The 21,064-nt window shown below is 41.6% G+C and overlaps 1 protein-coding gene across 1 annotated transcript; it reads left to right on the top strand.

The window, feature by feature from the left end:
* Positions 1 to 14,479: 14,479 nt before the first annotated feature.
* Positions 14,480 to 20,155, top strand: LOC306916393 (troponin I, slow skeletal muscle-like). Its single transcript, XM_079494229.1, has 7 exons — positions 14,480 to 14,518; positions 15,490 to 15,531; positions 16,533 to 16,664; positions 17,967 to 18,056; positions 18,777 to 18,959; positions 19,395 to 19,596; positions 19,972 to 20,155. Exons 1-6 carry the CDS (start codon positions 14,501 to 14,503, stop codon positions 19,479 to 19,481), a joined length of 552 nt encoding a protein of 183 aa, XP_079350355.1. The 5' UTR covers positions 14,480 to 14,500; the 3' UTR covers positions 19,482 to 19,596; positions 19,972 to 20,155.
* The last annotated feature ends 909 nt before the right edge of the window (positions 20,156 to 21,064 follow it).

Genomic DNA, 21,064 nt, shown 5'->3' with positions numbered 1-21,064 from the left:
ATCAAAACCCGGACCAGTACTGCCTGGCCACTATAGCCTATACAGTTCTGGAATCCATCACTGGTGTGTGTGTGTGTGTGTGTGTGTGTGTGTGTGTGTGTGTGTGTGTGTGTGTGTGTGTGTGTGTGTGTGTGTGTGTGTGTGTGTGTGTGTGTGTGTGTGTGTGTGTGTGTGTGTGTGTGTGTGTGTGTGTGTGTGTGTGTGTGTGTGTGTGTGTGTGTGTGTGTGTGTGTGTGTGTGTGTGTGTGTGTGTGTGTGTGTGTGTGTGTGTGTGTGTGTGTGTGTGTGTGTGTGTGTGTGTGTGTGTGTGTGTGTGTGTGTGTGTGTGTGTGTGTGTGTGTGTGTGTGTGTGTGTGTGTGTGTGTGTGTGTGTGTGTGTGTGTGTGTGTGTGTGTGTGTGTGTGTGTGTGTGTGTGTGTGTGTGTGTGTGTGTGTGTGTGTCAAGGCCAGGTGCTGTCTGTCTGTCTCCACTCAGAAATAGTAAATATTGTCTGCTGTCTACAGTGTCTAGACCAGCAGATAAATCAGATAGATTAGCTCGGAATTTGACACAAAGTCATCGCTCTGCTGCCCTCAGGTGGTGGTATGCCTACATTTAAATTAAGAGTGTGGATCCCATGGTCTGTAGGGATGGTCGGGTTTTGAGTCGTGATTGGATAGTTGATTTGTAGAGCCACCTCACTGTAGGCTGAGTTTGGAAGAGATCTGTCTGTCTGTCTGTCTGTCTGTCTGTCTGTCTGTCTGTCTGTCTGTCAGATAGATAGAATCAAGATAGATAGATAGATAGATAGATAGATAGATAGATAGATAGATAGATAGATAGATAGATAGATCAGTACGTGGTCAGTATAGTTAATTAAAAGCCATAAACTAATAAAATGAATTAAAGGCCATAAACAAAGAAATCTAAATGTATATTAATTATAAATTTTCCGGCTGCATGGTGCCATCTAGTGGTAGGTAGGCCTACTATAATCGCAAGGTATTTCATAAAACATGTAGGCCCATGTGCATTAGGAGGCAGTGGCTCACTGTGGCTGGATTGACAATCACTGTACATTCATTCAAATCCACTAGTACATTTCCATTCTGCTACAAACGTATACAGGTCACCTTTTCAAAACTTTCAGAAACATTTTGATATTTGTTGTAGGCTACAACAAAGTCTATAGGGCTCAAGTGTTTAATTAAATTGATACGGAATTGTATTCCATTTAAAAGGCATCTGAGTAGGGACTACATGGGGACATGGCCAATCCCCTCTCCAATGAGCTATTTTAAAGAATTAGTGTTACAGTTGGACATGATGCAAATGGTTGTGGTTAGGAATGTGTTGAGAGTGACTACGGTATGTAGAAGGTCATGAGCACATGGCATGTGCATGTCAGTCTCTTGGGTCCAGCTTAGAAGGGGTCAAGGTCAAAGCATAGACAGACAGTATAACAGTGTTCCCCACAGGAGGACTGTCTGAAGACAAACGTCAGCTGCTCTGTGTGCATATGAGAACCATCAACAATACACACAGAGAGGTGCCTGCATGTGTGAAAATCTATATCTAAGCCAACATTTTGTAGGAGGGGAGTGTTGTGGTTTGTGTATGGGGTGTAAAGTTAGTAGAAAAGTGCATTGATTGATTGATTGATTGATTAAATAAATATGTGATACAGTCAGACAGTAGGCCTATATGGCTAAAATGATAACAAAAAATCACCCCTGTGTGAAGTGATGGGCGCTCTTATCATCGTACATCATCATAACGTAAAAAATGCCTATTTGCTCAGACATGACGTAAAATTCTCCATTCGTTGTCAATGGGAATTTAATGTTTGTTTAAGATGAAGTTATGGACGGTAACCAAAAGCTGGATGTAGGAGGGGCTAGGGCCCCTGAAAAAAGTCCTGCATTGGGACTTGTTTCCATTGTGGTCCTATATGTATTCCTATATGTATTCAATTCCTCAAAATAACACAATAATACATGTCATCGACAAATGCAAAACACTGATATATGTACAAAGGAGAAAAAGGATAAACGACGGCAGTGAATGACACTTCATTTGCGGAGAGATATGAGGTGGTGAGATGAAACCATGGCTATATGTTGTGAAAGACAATACGTTTATACTACAGTATCTTGTCTGAACAGTTGGTGTATTCTTATATTTTTTACAAGCGCCCTGTCTATTGTCTACCAAGCTGTGTAGCTTGTTTGGAACAGAGTCAGACTAAATGCCTTATGCCTCAACTCCTACAATAGGCCTATCTCACAGCCCGCTTTCCACGCCCACTTCCGGTAAATAGTGGTGTCTTTAACATGAGTTTCTTTCTCTGGAGAATCTAAGTACATTTTCTAATGTAAAAATGTGACAGACCAATGTTATTATGAAGCAAACAAGATGGTAAATCAGGTCGAACAGATAGAACAAACCTTACCTTGAGAAAACAAAAGTTGTAGACTTAAATTACCTCTGTTAACATGTAGCGTCTATGGAGTGACGTCACGCTATCACCACTAACCCCGAAAGGGGGCGTATTTAGGGGGGCGGGGAAATTCTGTGAGATAGGCTTATTCCAAGAGCTAGTCAAATGTGATTATATGGCCATTTTTGTACCTCAACCCCTAGAGGCACACGCTTTCCTTATAGACTTCCTGTTGCATATAGTTTGCTCGACCACAAACTCAGTATATAGTTTGCTAAGTATAGAGGGTTTAAGTGGTTAAGTGACCATTTCCCTGTCATTTGTTGACTAGTGCAGTGGTTCTCATGTTTTCATGTCAAGAACCCCAAAATGTATGTGTATTTGGCCTCGGACACCCATCTGCCGTGTGGTATAGGCTAAGTACTGCATGGGAGCTGATGGTAGGTGTTCAGCCCTGCACTTCAGCGCAGCATTCCATCTCCCAGAGGTCTAACACATTGTAACAGGGATAGACTCCCGCGTTCTCGGCTGTATACCGACAATACACCTCCCTGACCTATACTTATTTATGCCTGGAAGTGTGAACACCTCCTAATGGCTTAGATTGTAGGGTCACCACCTTAAAACCAAGCACTATGGGCCCAGATGATTGACCCAGGCCAGGTGTGAACCAACTTCGACTTGTGCACGATGACTGACGTTGCCCTCTCCAACACCCTCTCGCTCTCTCTCCTTCCAAGGGCGTGTACAATTTCTCAGGTTGACAAGCACCAGTGTTGCCAGATTTAGTGAGAGCAACACTATGAAAACAATTAAGCCCAAAAGAAGCCACTATCTACGTATAAGCCACATGAGCACTTTAAACCTTTTTTATTGTCTCCACCAGGCCGAAGGCATGGGGAGAGAGTATGTTTTGCACTCCGTCCGTGTGTCCGTGTGTCCGTGTGTCCTTCCGTCCGTCCGTTACCAGCTAATCTCCGGCACCGTTAACCCGGTCGATGCCAAACTTTGCACACACACTCCCTGGATGCCAACGATGAACCTCTGCCCCACATTTTCCAGAACGGCCTGTTATAGCGCCACCATGAGGCAGCTTTTCACATTTTTTACCTAAAACTGCACCGATCTGTGTGAAATGTTGCATGCACACTCCCTAGAGTCCAAGGACAAACCTTTGACCCTCATTTTCCGCATCTGCCTTTTATAGCGCCACCAGGAGGCCGACTTTTGTAAAACACATTTTTTGATATTACTCCTCCAGATTCTGTCCAAAAATCTCACAAATCATTACACAGTATCTCTATGGTCATGTGCTCAAGTCGGATCTGTCAGAGATTTCATATTCCATCCTAATTGGCTATAATTGGCTTTCACAGTTTGCAAGATTGCCCCGTTTTGAACAAAAGCCTCAAATCATGAACGCAGCATGCAATTTACGTGCAATCTTTCACACATTTTCTTACTAGGCTGAGGAATATATCCCACCCTTTTCACATTGGCCTGTTATAGCGCCACCAACAGGTTGATTTTTGCAAAACACATTTCTGGAACAAAATGCCTCAAATCATCCAATTGCCATCAAAGGCAAACATGTTTATATTACTCCTAAACATTTTGCCAAACATCTCACACAGTCCTATCCTCCTGGTGGAGACCTGTGCCCAGAAGGGCACTTTTTCTAGTTCAATTATGTTTCATATTTTATTTGGAAAAAGAAAAATACAAGAAAATAAAATAAATAATAATAATGAAGAACTAATTGACAAAACACGACCCCTTATGTATTAGGAGGGCAGTATGAGTCACCAGAACCAAGGATGGGTGTTTTCGATGAATCTATGGTTAAAATGGAGTTTAAAGTTACAATGGGTTTGTGTATAGGAATATCAAATATCTACTGAATCAAGCAACCTCTCCAGGGTGTTCACAAAAGCCTAAAGGCCTATTCATACATAGTTTTATGTGATAAGGTGACCACCGGTTAGTAAAAACAGAGAGATGTGTTTTGGTGACCAGGGTGAGTGGTGAGTCGCTTATCACCGCGGTGCGAGGTCATGTTGTAGTTTTCGGGGATCACCATTCACCGTATCACCTATAACTGGATGAATAGGCCTTCAGAAGAGGATAAAATGGCCCAACATCTTAAATATCCTTTAATAACTGAAAAAGAAGACAATATTTTTTAATATTAGTATTTCATTTGCGCAAAACATGATAGTCATTTTTAAGAAAAAATATTAAAGAGAAAAGGGGTCTTAAAGGTTATGAATTCTAATTGCATATTCAGGAATTGCACTATGAAAAAGTAAAGTGATTACGCAAATAATTATTTACTCCTTCCTTATTGTCTGTTATTGTGAAGATAACTGCAAGAGGAAGTCTCTCTTGAAATTAATCCTGAACTTTGGGATTTTCGTCTTTTCATTGCAGATTCTGTGGAGTCCAGACTGCAGGTGCAGATGAACTCTCCAGACCCAGCCGGATTTATTTCAGTGAAAGAGGAGGACCCTGAAGACCAGCCAGACCTCAGTCAGTTTCACTGTCTTTCTTACCATTCTCTAGCTTCGAGGTGTTTATTGCCAATACAGTTGCTACGTAGCTGCACTATAATTGTCTCCACCAGGCCGAAGGCATGGGGAGAGAGTATGTTTTGCGCTCCGTGTGTGTCCGTCCGTCTGTGTACAGCTAATCTCCGGCACCGTTAACCCGGCCGATGCCAAATTTTCACACACACTCCCTGGATGCCAACGATGAACCTCTGCCTCAAATTTTGCAGAACGGCCTGTTATAGCACCACCAGGAGACAGACTTTTGAAAAACACATTTTTTGATATTACTCCTCCAGATTCTATCCTGCAAATCGTTACACACTATCTCTATAGTCATGTGTTCAAGCCAGATCTGTCCGATATTTCATATTCCATCCTAATTGGCTAACATTGGCTTTCAAAGCGTGCAATTTACATGCAATCTTTCACGGACTTTCCTACTAGGTTGAGGAATATATCCCACCCTTTTCACATTGGCCTGTTATAGCGCCACCAACAGGTGGATTTTTGCAAATCACATTTTTGGAACAAAATGCCTCAAATCATGAACGCATCCAATTGCCATCCAATGTGTAAGAAGAAATGGCACCCTTTTCACATTGGCCTATTATAGCACCGCCAGAAGGCCACAACCTGACCTGCCCTGGTGGAGACCTGTGCCCCAAGGGGCACTTTATCTAGTTTTATTTTGAATGCATTTATTAATTTTTATCCCACAATTTTGTAACCCATTTTTCACCCGTGTGTCAATTATCTAATGTGATCCTGGGCTCTACACACCCTCCGCCAACCTAGTCCCCATATATGGGGGACATGGGGGGAGCAACGGACTTTAACTCATGCTTCCTTCATGCCTGAGTGTCCAAGTTGCTCCTTTACAGGGAGTTTCCCTGGTTGGACACGTTATTCCAACCAGTTCCTTTCCCCTCCATCAGGCGCCCCGGCTGGCCAGGGGGAGGCAGTTTAGAGACCAGGATTACTGCATGTTTTTTGTGAGGGTACGTACCCTAGGGGACACGGGGAGAACATGCAAACTCCACACAGAAGGGCCCTTTCGCCAACCCCGCCTCGGGTATGGGCACTGATGACACGGAGGAGGAAACACGCCGCCAGTGCCCACAGCGTCCCGAGCGGGAATCGAACCCATGACCTTCTAGCTGTGAGGCGACAGCACTACCAACTGTGCCACCGTGCCCCCGCATTTATTATTTTTTGAAACATTTTAACACAAAAAATGTTTTTGGTGCAGGTCACAAACTTGTAAATTGTGGGGTCCTGCCTGGACATGAAAATGTTTGAGAACCATTGGTTTATAAACAACATTTGGAAACAAGCCAAATATACACTTCAGAAATGACCAAAAACCTGCAACCTTTACACCAACCAACCAACAAGTCACTTTACAGGAAAACAAGCCCCAAATCGCTTATAAGTTATAATAAGTAGACATGGCAACACAGACGATCCTGTCAAGGTGCCTATGGCATTAAAGGATTGAGCTGTCGGCCAAAGTAACGACAGCAGAAAGTGCATAACGAGCAGGTCTCAGATACCGTCAGCTTGCGTTGGGAGGCTAGGTTACAGCAGAAATAGACACCCACCTGCTAAGGATCATGAAGTGAAGAAAGCACAACAACAGGACATTTAATGTGTCTCCAATGTCTGTCACAAGCAATTGTCCCTTAACAGGGGTCTTCAACAGGGCGTCCTCAGAGTTACTACAGGGGGCGGCGGGGCAGGGGAATCTTTGTGTGATAGGATATTTTCTTTACATTAACCTCTTGAAGCATCCCTATTCTGAGGAGAACTTTACTGCGTTGTCACTGCTGTTGTATCCTGACTCACCTACCAGTGAGGAGCGCCCACCGCGAGGACGTAGAGCCTTCCTCCTGCTCCTACCGCCCAACAGTCCTTGGAATCTTGGAAGTGTGAGAACTCGTGATTTAGAAGGCATTTGTAGAATCGGCCTTGTGCCGTTTTGGGAATGTTTTCCTGCCGAAGTGCTCAGCCTACTGTACTTTGTGGAATTGGTTCTTCCATCTCATCCTCCTCACCACCTGTCTGCTTTCCTCCACTCCGTTTGAAATATGCCTGTCAGAAACAGAAAAGAACATCTTAAACTCTATACAGGCAATGCTCCACAGTCGAATATGTGGATGCTTAGTCGATGTAGGCCTACAGTCAGTGTGACATAAACATTTTGGACACACAAACTTGCTCATTACACATAGTGACATGAAGATATGGTTGAACCATAATTACCTTTAATTATAGTACCACACACACCGCACCAACCATTCTAAAGTTGCAACTATTCCTAATTTTCGGACGGGACTGACAGAGATTTTGTACTTGAGGACAATACAGTGACCTGGGAAAATGTTTGACTTAATTTCCACCACTGTTTCTTTCTACACAGTGTGTTATCACAAAGACAGCAGAGGAGGTGGTATTTTGTGCTTGGCCTCCTGCCAGCACATTCTTGGGGCCCTGACACTATCTGCTGTCCAGTACCACTCCTTATATAAACCCCTCTCTGTGTCCGGCCTGCCTCGTTTGACTCGCTCTGCACACACCCCAGGAACCAGGTAACACAATGAGACCTTTATAGCTTTGTCAGTTTCACTAATCGATCCATTATTTATCTTGTTTTGTTGTACTTTTTGTTGTATTTGAATGATTTTAAGTTGGATTAGCCAGCGTGTTCAAACACACGTAGGCTTAAAGTCATATTTCACTAACATGTTATGGGGTAATTTTAACGTCTACTCTGGCTTCTGTGAGCACCACAGAAAGTTTTTAAGTTGCTTGATTCAGTATTTAGATATTGTTATTCATTTTATCAGACATGCCCTATTCCTATACAACTTCAAACTCCATTTTAACCATGATAGATTCATCTAAAACACCCATCCTTGGTTCTGGTGACTGATATTATCCTTCTAATACGTGAGGGGCCCATGCTTTTTCAATTTGATTTTGTTCATGTATTTTTTATATTTTGTTTAAAAATTAATATTAATATTTAAACACTGTTGCAACAGTGTTGTATGTCAAAGTATGTGGAGACTTAGCTTATTCCTAGGGACAGATCTATACTACAAATCCTGACAAATGTCTCTGTCAATTAAGGTTTGAAGTGTGATGATTAATTCATTACTGTAGTTAATCAGAGCCAATGGCTGTGCTACTTCACTAACAAATTTGCATATCAATTGAATAGTTTGACGTGTGTGTGTGTGTGTGCGTGCGTGCGTGCGTGCGTGCGTGCGTGCGTGCGTGCGTGCGTGCGTGCGTGTGTGTGTGTACACTGAATGGAGGTGAACTCAAGGCCAGGTCTGTCTGTCTCAACTCAGAAACAGGAAATATTGTCTGCTGTCTACAGTGTCTAGACCAGCAGATAAATCAGATAGTGTTCTTCTACATTCTCTCATGCCGATGTTTAACTCTTGGGAGCATAAAAGTAAACCAAATGGTCCCATAAGGGTCCATTTCGTTTCATTTTACACTCTCAAGAGTTAAAGATCTATAAGGGTCCATTTGGTTTCATTAACACTCTCAAGAGTTAAATATTTTTAAGGGTCCATTTGGTTTAATTTTACACTCAAGACAAGAGTTAAAGATCTATAGAGCGTCGCAGTCCCTCCCCCTTTCATGACGACGACTGGACCAGGAAATAATTCCCCATGCATTTTCCCCATAGACATTTAAAAAAGTATTTATTTAAAGATCTGTAAGCCTCGAACAAAGCCAACTCGAATTGTGACAAAATGACAACACGATATTTTGGGCCGAACAAATAATTAGAAAGAAGAAAAGAAAGGGTTTTCTTCTTTGTAATTATTTATTAGGCCCAAAATATTGTGTTTGTTGTCATGATTTGTCACGATCCGAGTTGGCTTTGTCCGTGGCTTTAAAGGTCTTTAATAAATACTTTTGAAATGTCTATGAGAAAAATGAATGGGGAATTATTTCCTGGGCTAGTCGTCGTGGGCGGGACTGCGACACTCTATAAGGGTCCGTCCATTTGGTTACCAACTTTCCCATCATTTAGCTGGGGACCACCTGGAACCACTTCAAGGACCACTGGTGGTCCCCGGACCACTGGTTGAGAACCACTGCTTTATTGTGATGACAAGCAAGCAAGTTACAACAACTGGTGTTATATTTAGACATTGTTCATTCTTCAGGGCTGACACACGTTGTCAGGATGGTGGCGGTCTGCTAGCAGTTGAGGGTGTTCAACTATTCATTAGTCATTCTGAGCTAACAGGAGTGGCAGAGGAAGAGCTCAACCCCAGTTGAGCCAAAGTATAGACACTGTTGGCAATGGTGGAAAGTAATTGAATACATTTACTTAAGTACTGTAGCCTACTTAATTAAAATGTTATATATTCGGCCATTTGAAAATAGCAGACCTACAACCTCACAATGTGTTGCGATGTGAGCTTGTAAATCAAAATATTTTGTATGCATTTTGAACCTGCATGTGAAACTTCTACTTTTGATATTTTAAGTATATTTTGATTACCATACCAATACTTATTTCCGGACTTTTACTTGTAACAGAGCATTTCTACATTGCAGTATTGATACTTTTACTTAAGTAAAAGTGAATACTCTTTCCACCACTGCATGGTCAAATATAAAACAAGTCGAAAAGAGGAGCAATCCGAGCATTTGACAAATAACGGAGGAGACGGCCGACAAAAAGTTTAAAAAGCCGACATGTTTCGACGAGCAACTGGTCTAGATCATGGCAACAATACCAGTGTTGATTTTGTTGACTTAAATTAAAGTTAAATTAAAGTTAAATGGAAACTAAATGAAAACTAAGCTATGATGACTAAAACTAAGACTAAATATATTGACAATTTCATCAACAAATAAAAACTAGACTAAAATGTTAGGAAGGGACTAGTGGACAAGAGATCCAGTATAAGTAATTTTACACGTGGTTGCATGCTGAAAATAACAGATCTACAAGCAAGTGTAAAATCAGTCATTATGACAGGAATCATGGCCCGCCAAACCAATTTCTTTGACTAAATCTACAGTTGATTTAGTTGACTAAAACTAGACTAAACCTTTCAGGTGACTAAAATGTGACTAAAACTAAATGAAAACTATTCAAGAGACAATGACTAAAACTAAAATCTAAATTTGAAAGTTTTGGTTCCCGTTGATCCTAGATAGAAGCACTATAAAATAGCTCAAGGCTCTATTGCTGATTACTTAGGTTAGGACCCGCCACAGTGGTGTCCGATTAGAACTTAAACCAGGATGCCTCGACTTCCCCTTCTGTCTTGAACTGTTGAACAGACCTCTATCCGATTAGGCTTTGTCAGGATGACTGAACCAATAAGATCCATATATAGGTTCTATCATATTGATCTGATATTAGCATTAGGTCAACCCGGACCAAATATAGGAATAGTCGTACTAGACACGTCATATGTCACATAGCCCGATGTCCTAGTCGAATATCCCCATATATGGAGACTAATGTCCAATGACCAACTCTCCCTCCTCCTGATATGAATAGAAGTCTTCGTTACAAGCACCAACCCATGTTTTTAACTCAACTTGTATCTCCACTGTGAGTGTGCACCTGGCTGACCTCTCTTTCGCTTGTATAATAAGTCAAGTTCAAGTTTCATTAGAAAACGTCATTCTTATAATTCAAGGGAACAGCTATTTTCACTATTCTTTAAAAATGATATAAATAAACATATAAATTGTATATAATATAAATTATAAATATATACAGTTTATGTTAATAAATATGTTTCTGTATGTCTAGGACAGGTCATGGGGGTCCATTCCTAGAAATGTAGTTGAGTCATCCCTGTATTAATCCCTGGGTGTCAGAGGATGGTGAAGGGCAGGCTACACACAGCAGCCCAGGCTCTTGTGTGGATGGATGGATCACATTACAGTAGAACTCAGTCATGTTAAAGAGGACCCAGACATAGCCTCTTTTCATGTTGTTCACCTTTGTGTTGTAACATACTGGCACTGCACACATGCTGCCTTTTGGCCAGGTCTTGGTGTTGTAACCATACTGTATTTCTCAAAGTGGGTGCCGTGGAGGGTTGCTGCAGAATACTTGGATAATATTTTGAATTCATCAATATCATACATTCAGTTTATCCACTTAAACCCTAGTAAAACGGATCTGAGTTCCTTGGAGATTTATTTTATATATTTTATTTTATTTGTTTGAGCTACAGACAGTACACCACATCTCCTTCTGCAAAAAAAAATCTGCAAATCCAATTCTCCCAGTTCAAGTGGTTAAATGCCAATTTTCAATATGTCCTAATGGTAACTGATTTTGTCACATTTTCCTTGTGACTTACTCTATCTTAGGGGGGAAGATTGACATATCTATGAATGTAAGGTAAAGTTTATTGTCTCCACCAGGCCGAAGGCATGGGGATAGAGTATGTTTTGCACTCCGTACGTCCGTCCGTGTGTCCTTCCGTGTGTGTGTCCGTCCATCCGTGTACAGCTAATCTCCGGTACCGTTGGCCCGACCGATGCCAAACTTTACACACACACTCCCTGGATGTCAACGACGAACCTCTGCCCCAAACTTTCTACAACGGGCTGTTATAGCGCCATCATCACGCCGACTTTTGCAAAACACATTTCTGTAGATTACTCATACACATTTTATCCACACATCACTAGGGTTGGGATTCGGAACCGGGTCCATTTCAGACCCGGTTCCGACATTGCGGATCCGGAGCCGGTTCCATCGTTTTTGAGTGGTGTAAACCACTCCTACAACTGGCTTTTGTGTGCAGAAAAAAATGAGCATGGTTGCTATGTTCAAAATAATTTCTGACGTAATTAAATCACACCCGGGTGAACTGGATGACCGTAGCAACCGTGGTCATTTTCTCTGCACAAAAAAAGCCAGTTGTGAAATCACATCCGGGTGTGATTTCATTACGTCAGATCAGAGCTGATCAGGCTATATAATACCTTATTACGTCAGACCACAGCTGATCATGCTATATAAAACCTTACACCACTCAGTTCACACGGGTGTGATTTTTTTATTAACGGTTCCCCAAACGGTTCTCATCAGTCGTCATTTAGCTCCGCTGTGTCTGTGCATGCATGCATGCAGAGCCAAGTTACTGGGGTGACGTCACCCCACCTACATGAGTGAGTAGATTAATCTTGTGACTCGTGTAGGCGTATTGATTTTGAGATGTTTCCTCAATGTGGACGTGCAACTGGTGCAAGTTGCAACAACCTTTGCAGGAAACTATGGCATCGCATTTATTGCACTTTGCGATGAGTGAGTGAGTGGGGCGGATACCACTGTTCTGTGCATTCAGCGAGTGGTCACCGCCGCGGAGCGAGTGTGGTTAACAGAGAGGGAAATGACTCTGAGGCTGAGCACGCAAAGTTCAATAAATGCGATGCCATAGTTTCCTGCAAATGTTGTTGCAACTTGCACCAGTTGCACGTCCACATTGAGGAAACATCTCAAAATCAATACGCCTACACGAGTCACGAGATTAATCTAGACACATCGTGTTTGAGAGCCTGCGGAAAGCCGTGCCCCCACTCCCCGCGGTTCCACCACAGCCGGCAGGGGACGAGGATGATGCAAGGCTGGTTCACTTTCCCCAGGCTAGAAAATAAAAACTACTAACTTCTACAGAGCTTTTTATTAGGCTTATTGTACAACTGTTGTTAATGGTGTTAATTTAGAACGCCAATGACTCAACGTCTTTCTGTCTGAATCACGTTAACTATACAGCCATGAATTAAATAAAAATTAATTTGTCTGCACTTATTTTTACAACTTAACTCAACCTCTTTTGATTTGGCTTTAAATTAATCGCGCAACTGTTGAGAACCCAGCCTTTAGGTGCATATATACCTCCATACATTGATTACTTTATAAACAGTTTGCAGAAAAAAGCACAGGAACGTAGCCTACAGTTCAATACAAGGTCTGCTAAGAGGATTTTATAACCCAAGAAAGCACTATGGCTTGTTTCCATTAGGGTAACTGGGGTCCTTCATATTAAATTAATCTGAACATTAATTTGTGTTTATTAAGTACTTGGTTAGGTTAGTTATAATATAAGCATAATAGTCAGAAAAAAGGGGGAAAAAAATAATATTAGGAACCGTTAAGAGAACCGTTAAGAACCGGAACCGTTAAGAGGGATCCGGTAAGGATCTGGAACAGTCTATCCCTATATTTAAATCTGCTCGCTCCTTTTAAATCTTTACTTAAAAGTTGCGTCTTCTCCCTGGCCCTTAGCGACTTTTAAATCTTTACTTAAAACTCACTTCTTCTCCCTGGCTAAAAGCCTTGGTTTGCGCCTTGGGTAATTATGTCCTGCTTTCATTTGTGTTATACTGTCTTTGTTACTTGCTTTGCTTTGTTGTTATATTATGCTTGTTGTTTTTGTGGTTCTCTGTATGCTTTCTTTCCTTTATCTGACCTTGTAAGCACTTTGGTTTACCACAGGTCTTTGTAAATGTGCTCTATAAATAAAGTTTGATTTGATTTAGTGTGTGAGTGCTATTGATTATATGAGATGAGCATTTATATCTTGCCACTTATCACTTTCGACCTGCTGTCCCAATTTTGAGCATTCAAAATGTTTGGGGGAAAAAAGGAGGGAAATGCATACGCCTGTGATGGAGTATACAATTAGGGTTTGCAATGTAATATTTGTGTGATTGGACCGACCCTCACAGCACAACAGGAAACGGCCATGGATGGAGTTAACACAAGAATGCTATACGAATGTAGCCTGGCTAATAAGCCAGACTAATATCACACAACACTGTCGCGGTATATCAGTCTGGGCTGGCTCCACTTGGATTTCATTTCCCGGGGGGCGGGTTCAAACATTTTCTCTTTGACGCAATTGGTCAGAGCTACTGTCAGTCAAAAGTCTCAAGCATTGAACGTCACTGTACCAAAGCCCGCCCATATTGCATACCGTGTCCCGATTGGTCCGACCTGTTCTCGATTGTAGGAAAGAGGCGTGCTACTGAGCCTCGCCAGACCGAAATCCGCTGGTAGGCAACTTTTTTTTGCCAACGGCTGATTCGGTCTGGTTTATTAACCAGGCTAATACGAATGGCACTAGGCTAGGTGTCACATGGACAGACCACATCAGAAACGTGGTTCTCTACGGGGACCTACCACGGGTCACAGACAAAGTCAGACAGAGAAGGATGAGGCCTGCAGGGCACTGTGTAAGACGGCCATAAACTAGTGGCAAGCAAACTGACACTGTGGGAGCCAATCCAGGAAACAGCCAGGGAATGCAAGAGGTGCTAACAACACTGTAGAGCTCAAGACCCTGATGCTAGATATAGGAGATGTGTGATTTATTTGACCACTTAGAAGTAGCATATAGGTTATTTACATTAAACGTCTCCGTCTTCGTATAAAAAAAACACCATCATTGTTTGCATCAGGCATCCTAATTTCTCCTCATTTGCTATTATTGTAGGTGAGTGACATCCCCATCCAGACCAATGAATACCAAGGAAAAGGTGAGCCAACTATGTTCCAGGGATAATCCCTTACACACATCATGGCATCAGTGCGCGCTGAACGCCTGGCATGCTGAGCTGACTGACTGCCACTTGTTGCTTATCAGACCGGGGATGTTATCAGCTGGAGGGCCTGTACCATGGAGTGGTTCCCTTTTGACTTCATCCTATTAATAAAACCTTATCTCTAGTTTGGCTGGCCTGGGAGAAAGAGCTAGAGCATATATGGCTTGAACCACTCAAGAGTTTTCTCGCATAGTTCTCCATACATGTTCAAGAGTCAAGAAACTTTGGTGCTCGGGTCTTTCTTTCTTTCTTTCTTTCTTTCTTTCTTTCTTTTTGAGGAATTAAAAAGTTCTTAAAAGTCCTTAAATTGTCACTTCACTGTCATCTGGGGACCCCCCAAAACATCATGGGGGACTGATCTATGATATCGGTCATGTATTCCATAAAGGCATAAACTATGACATGTATCTTACATATTATAATTAAAGTTAAATAATTCAAAAAGTATTAAAAAAAATCACACCCGTGTGAACTGAGTGGTCTTATATAGTCTGATCAGCTATGTCAGTGACGTCACACACTAACCATGGTAACCATGCTCACCTGTGCACGGACACGTACACAGGTACACAAACATTGCACGGACACGTACACAGGTACACAAACATACAGACAAAGCTGGTTATTGGAGTGGTTTGCACCACTCAAAAACAGGCAGGCAGGCAGGCAGGCAGGCAGGCAGGCAGGCAGGCAGGCAGGCAGGCAGGCAGACAGACAGACAGACAGACAGACAGACAGACAGACCGACCTTCTAGACAGCTCACCTCTGAGGAGCTACACCACACCATAAGAAAACATGTACAGTTGGCAACTGGCAGCCATGTAGATGATAAAGTACTAAAGTATTGCTGAATATAATACAGTATAATTATAATGTATTTAATCCGCTTTTTTCCCCCCCACAGCCAAAGTCAAAGATCTCAGCTTCTCGCAAGCTCTCCCTCAAAGTGAGTCACATACAGTACGTTCTCAAATTCTAGGACTGACATTCTGTATTCTGCAGTGCATTTATCTGTAACTTGTGGGTATTTCTAATAATATCTAATAACCGCCTGCGAAGGCCCGGAGAACAGTAGTTAGTCTGGAGAACATTAGTTTTCAAACGTTTTGTTTAAGGCTGCACAATATATCGTTATCGCATCGTTATCGAGGTATGTGCAATATCAGTATCGCATATGTATGTTTTTTTGTGTTTTATATGTTTTATACTATAGAGGGATAGACAGTAGGCTGACAGGAAATGGGGAGAGAGATGGGGGGGTGACATGCAATAAAGGCCGTTGGGATCGGGAGTCGAACACACGGCACACTGCCAGACTGGATTACCAGCCAAGGTGCCTGGACCGCTGAGCCACGGCCCAGGCCGTGTGTGTGTGTGTGTTTTAACGGAAATATCGTATTGATATCGCAATATTTGAGATACCGAGATATGAAATGTTGTCCATATCGTGCAGCCCTATATTGTCCCCCAGACCACACCAAGGGGCAAGTCAAAAGCCAGTACAGTCACATCTGTGTTCATAGTCAGTATATGGCTTTACTAAAGGGGAGGAATCACTTGGATAACCACTGTATTGGTTTATAAGGTGATACCAAAACAAGTACCATACCTTTACCGTGTGTGTGTGTGTGTTTTAACGGAAATATCGTATTGATATCGCAATATTTGAGATACCGAGATATGAAATGTTGTCCATATCGTGCAGCCCTATATTGTCCCCCAGACCACACCAAGGGGCAAGTCAAAAGCCAGTACAGTCACATCTGTGTTCATAGTCAGTATATGGCTTTACTAAAGGGGAGGAATCACTTGGATAACCACTGTATTGGTTTATAAGGTGATACCAAAACAAGTACCATACCTTTACCTCATTGAAAAGCAATGGAAAAGGCGGAAAGTGTTAGTGAAGTTGAGCTGAAAGGCTCCATGTTTTTTCATTCCCACCAGATCCTACTCCTCACCAAAGCATGTGAGGATCTGGAACAAGAGAAGCAGGAGAGGGACGATGAGAAGGTCCAATACCTGGGAGAGAAGCTACCGCCCCTGCAGATGTCTGGACTGTCCCATGACGACCTGATGGTACACTATAGGTCAAGGGTTCCCAAACTTCTCAAGCCGTGACCCCCAAATTATTAATCGAATTTTAACTGGGGACCCCCCCACCCTGACAAGCACTTAATTGCTGGCAGATACCCTGTGTACACATAGGCCTATACTATTATGTTGGTTTGTTTACTGTTTAGTGAGCAACCAATGTTGCCCATTAAAGCTACTATGTACCTTTCCTCTTCTACATGGATTTGAACCCGGTTTCCTGCTTAAGTACTGACATTTTACCATTGCTCAGGGGATACATTATTTTAATCTTGACCATCAGGTCAAAATTCCTTTCAGATCATGTGTCTAGTTGAGACATGACCTTTGACCTTTGACACAATCTAAATGTTTCAATAAAAGAGCAGGGAGACTAAATACAGCCACCCCAATTGTATAAATGATATTGTATTAACATACTCTAGGCCTACTACCATTCATTAAAGGTATTTTTTGGTTAAAACAAAAAATATATTTTGTTAAAAGGTTAAATCACTATGTTCTGATTTGTAATCATTGCTATAGCTATAGCCTATAGTGTTAACAGAGGTCTCCCTGTCTCTCTCTAATAAACAGACAATATTTCTTCTGGTAGGTGACAAAATGTCAGCCAATCAGGAGAGAGCTATTTATGAGCTTAATGTTTATAGTGTTCCAGTTCCAATTTTGTCTGCTCATCTCTTTGAGTTATCACAAGCAATTCCACTTGTTTAATCTGTATCCGGACTGCATTCTCTATCCTGATTGGATACAATTGGTATGGCAGTTTCAGTTTCAGTTAATGAAAAGGCATTTTCTGTTTAATAAAAAGCTGGAGAAACATGGAGACTCCTGTTACTGGCACTGCAACAAACACTATATAGCAACGAGTACTATCACAATATGGAGCTTTTAACTAAAGAAAATCACTTACACTACCTTTAAAAAAAGTTACATAATTCCGCTTTAAAATTGCATATAATATTCATTTCCATGTATAGAGGGTATGCGTGTGACATCATCATCAAACCCGGAAGTTATGCAGGAATGCCTGCTGAGTGGCAAAAAACGACTTTCTGGCATTGACAGCCCATGCATCCAAACAGAAAAGTCCTGTCTGATTGCATTAAACAACATTAAACAATGTTAAACTCACTTTGCCTGTTGCTTTGCCACTCGATTTGCCACTCGATGTGCCATTCACTTTAAGCATGCACATACCCTCTATTCTAAGCAATAGAAAATAAGAGAAGTGAATGAAACAATCGTTTTGGGAAACTTTGTACGATGTCGTGTTTCTCCCAACAGAATCTTTGCAAGGAGCTTCATGGTAAGATCGACACGGTGGATGAAGAGAGATACGACTGTGAACACAAAGTCACTAAACACAACAAAGATGTAAGAACCATGAAGGCCTGATGTGTATTTATATCTGATCTCACACAGATCAGATCAGTCAACTTAACTTTCTTTGTAAGCTTCAAAACCAGAACGTTTATAGCTTTTAAATGTCACTAAACAGCAAACCTGGATCTGATGGGATATTAACTGCCCATGTGGACTCCGACTCACAGACCATTTTCCACAAATGTGGTTCAATAGAGCAGTGGTTCCCAAACTTTTTCGTACTGCGTACCCCAAAATGATATTTGAAAACATGTTGTGCTAGCTAGGGACCCCCATATAAGATTTGTGTTGTTAAAATATTTAACTTTTTTTTAAGTGAACATTTTTTAACAAAAATATTTTCTTCTGGGGGTCCCTGGAACACAATATTTTGAGTTTGAGGTCTGCGGCCAAATACATCATTTTGGGGGTCCTTGACATGAAAATGTTTGAGCACCACTGATATAGTGGAAAGAGGCACACCATTCTTAGGCAAAGGACTTACTTTAATATAGTTAGTTAGGTCTTTAGATAATAAAGTAATTCGTTTGCCTAAGAATGGTGTGCGGGCCGGGCCCTATACCTCTTTCCATGATTGCCTTATTGGCCCTGCACCCGCTGTCGAGGTGCGGAATAGGTATCCACTGATTTACTGTAGTTCTTCATAAAACTGTTGAAGGCATTAATAATTGTGTCTTCTCACAATAAGTCACACTTGCATCTGTTTGCCAGATCCACGAACTGAAGCTAAAGATACAGGACCTGGGAGGCAAGTTCAAGAAGCCCGCCCTGCGAAAGGTGAGGGTGTCTGCAGACGAGATGATGAGAGCTCTGCTAGGGTCCAAACACAAAGGCTCCATGGACCTCCGATCCAACCTCAAGTCTGTGAAGAAGGAAGACGTCAAACAAGACAAGGTAAACAATGGCTAATTTGATAGATATTTGAGCCAGAATGATGTAGATTAAAAAAACAAAAAAACACACACATATAGGAAAGAAATATAGAAAGGGAACTGCCAAGGAATCAGACCATTCAGATTGAATCGGTAAGGAACCGGAATTGTAAAAAACAAAAAACAAAAAAATAGGATCAAATCTGTAAACTCGGCCTGGGCTGTGGCTCAGCGGTCCAGGCACCTTGGCCGGTAGTCCGAGTCTGGCAGTGTGCCGCGGGTTCGACTCCCGATCCCGACGGCCTTTACTGCATGTCACTCCCCCATCTCTCTCCCCCATTTCCTGTCAGCCTGCTGTCTTGTCCCTCTATAAAAAATATAAAATAAAGGCGAAAGCCGCACAAACATCATTAAAAAAAAAAAAAAAAAAAACTGTAAACTCTGAACTCTCTCCCAGGATCTGACGGGTGAGGTGGGCGACTGGCGTAAGAACGTGGAGGCCTTGTCAGGAATGGAAGGTCGTAAGAAGATGTTTGATGCGTGATGTTTGATGATGCCTACGGCCAGTGATGAAGATGAAGGTTGCGTCGTCATGGGTCACGCACACGCGCAATGTCTTTGTTATAGGACTGCTATAGAGCATAGCAGTGGCAGCCATGCAGTGTTGTTTTCGTCGACTAAAACTAAGACGAAAAATGTCCGTCGACTACCTTTTTCCACTGACGAAAACCAAATGGAAACTAAACGAAAACGAAGCTATGATGACTAAAACTAAGACTAAATATACTGACCATTTCGTCAACAAATAAAGTAAAATCAGCCATTACGACGGGCATCAAGGCCGGCCAAAATACATTTTATTCGACAAAATCACCTGTAGATTTAGTCGACTAAAATCTTATGCTATTTAGTCGACTAAAACTAGACTAAACACTAAAACATTCCAGGTGACTAAAACTAAGTGAAATCTATTCGAAAGACTATGACTAAAACTAAAATCATAATTTGCTGCCAAAAACAACACTGCAGCCATGTTGTGCTTCCAAGTTCCACCGATTGAAAGCCCATTATTCTTTTCCCATAGAGATTGCCAAAAATATTTATATTCATTATTTTAAGCCTGGACCCAAGCCATCCAAACTCCTGGTGAATCATTACCATAAGACATTTGATTCTGTGTCAAAAAGTATTTGAGAACTGTAAAACAAAGGGTAGGCCTATTTATTAAACATATGCAAACCTACAAATATTTTTTTGACACAGAATCAAAGGTTTTATGGTCACAATTCACCATCAGGATCCTGCACAGCTTGGTCCCGGGGGGATAAAATAACTTACATAATAAATATCTCTATGGGGAAAATGGATGGGCTTTCTATATGACAGTGAGTGTAAAGCTCATTGTTGATTTCTATTAAGAAAGAAATGTTCTGTTCTGTTTTGTTATGATGACATGTGTAGAATTTAGACGAGAAATAAATGGACAGTTGTTCATTTTGGTCGTCGTGGTCTTTATCATTTATGTACGAGAGGAATGCACAATGAGTCTGACACGGATGAAAAAACATCTTGGGCTTTGATCGATGAAACTAAGATGAATAGGAGCAGATGCTGCTTGCACAGAACTTCTAATTCATGACATTAAAATAGATGGTGCAGACAGGAGAGCTCATATGGTCGGTGTTGGGCAGAAACAGCTACAGTTGGAGGCCATCGATATTGTCCTTTTCTTTTTGCTGAGGTTTGCGTGATCTGCGCAAAAGGACAGTTAACCCATTTTGGGCGGGAACCCCTTTTGGTGTTTTAAACATTATGTTATAATTTAGCTATTGAAAAATAGCAGATCTACAAGCTCATAGCGCGCCACCGAGTGGCGCGCTACGAGCTTGTAGGTCTGCTATTTTTGAAAAATCGTGAAAATATTTATTTCAGAAAACTGGAGGATTTAGAAGGATTTTTTTAAATTTTGAGGTCAGGCCTAAATGGGTCAAATGATAAGGGACAATATCGGTGGCACCCAACTGTACCATTTTCAAATTTGTGTTTTCCCCCCCCGTAAATTAACGCCCTAGTTGATCACACTACAATGTCACACTACATCAAAAGTAGCATGCAGATCAACACAAC

The sequence above is a fragment of the Electrona antarctica genome (genome assembly GCF_951216825.1).
Source record: "Electrona antarctica genome assembly, chromosome: 23".
In the NCBI taxonomy this organism is placed as follows: domain Eukaryota; kingdom Metazoa; phylum Chordata; class Actinopteri; order Myctophiformes; family Myctophidae; genus Electrona; species Electrona antarctica.
The sequence above is the reverse complement of the archived record's forward strand: the minus strand, read 5'-3'. Positions and strand labels throughout refer to the sequence as shown.

Coding starts and splice junctions, on each gene's coding strand:
- LOC306916393 (XM_079494229.1), top strand. Junction 18,057..18,776: donor TCACTAAACACAACAAAGAT/GTAAGAACCATG, acceptor TCTGTTTGCCAG/ATCCACGAACTGAAGCTAAA. Junction 18,960..19,394: donor AAGACGTCAAACAAGACAAG/GTAAACAATGGC, acceptor ACTCTCTCCCAG/GATCTGACGGGTGAGGTGGG.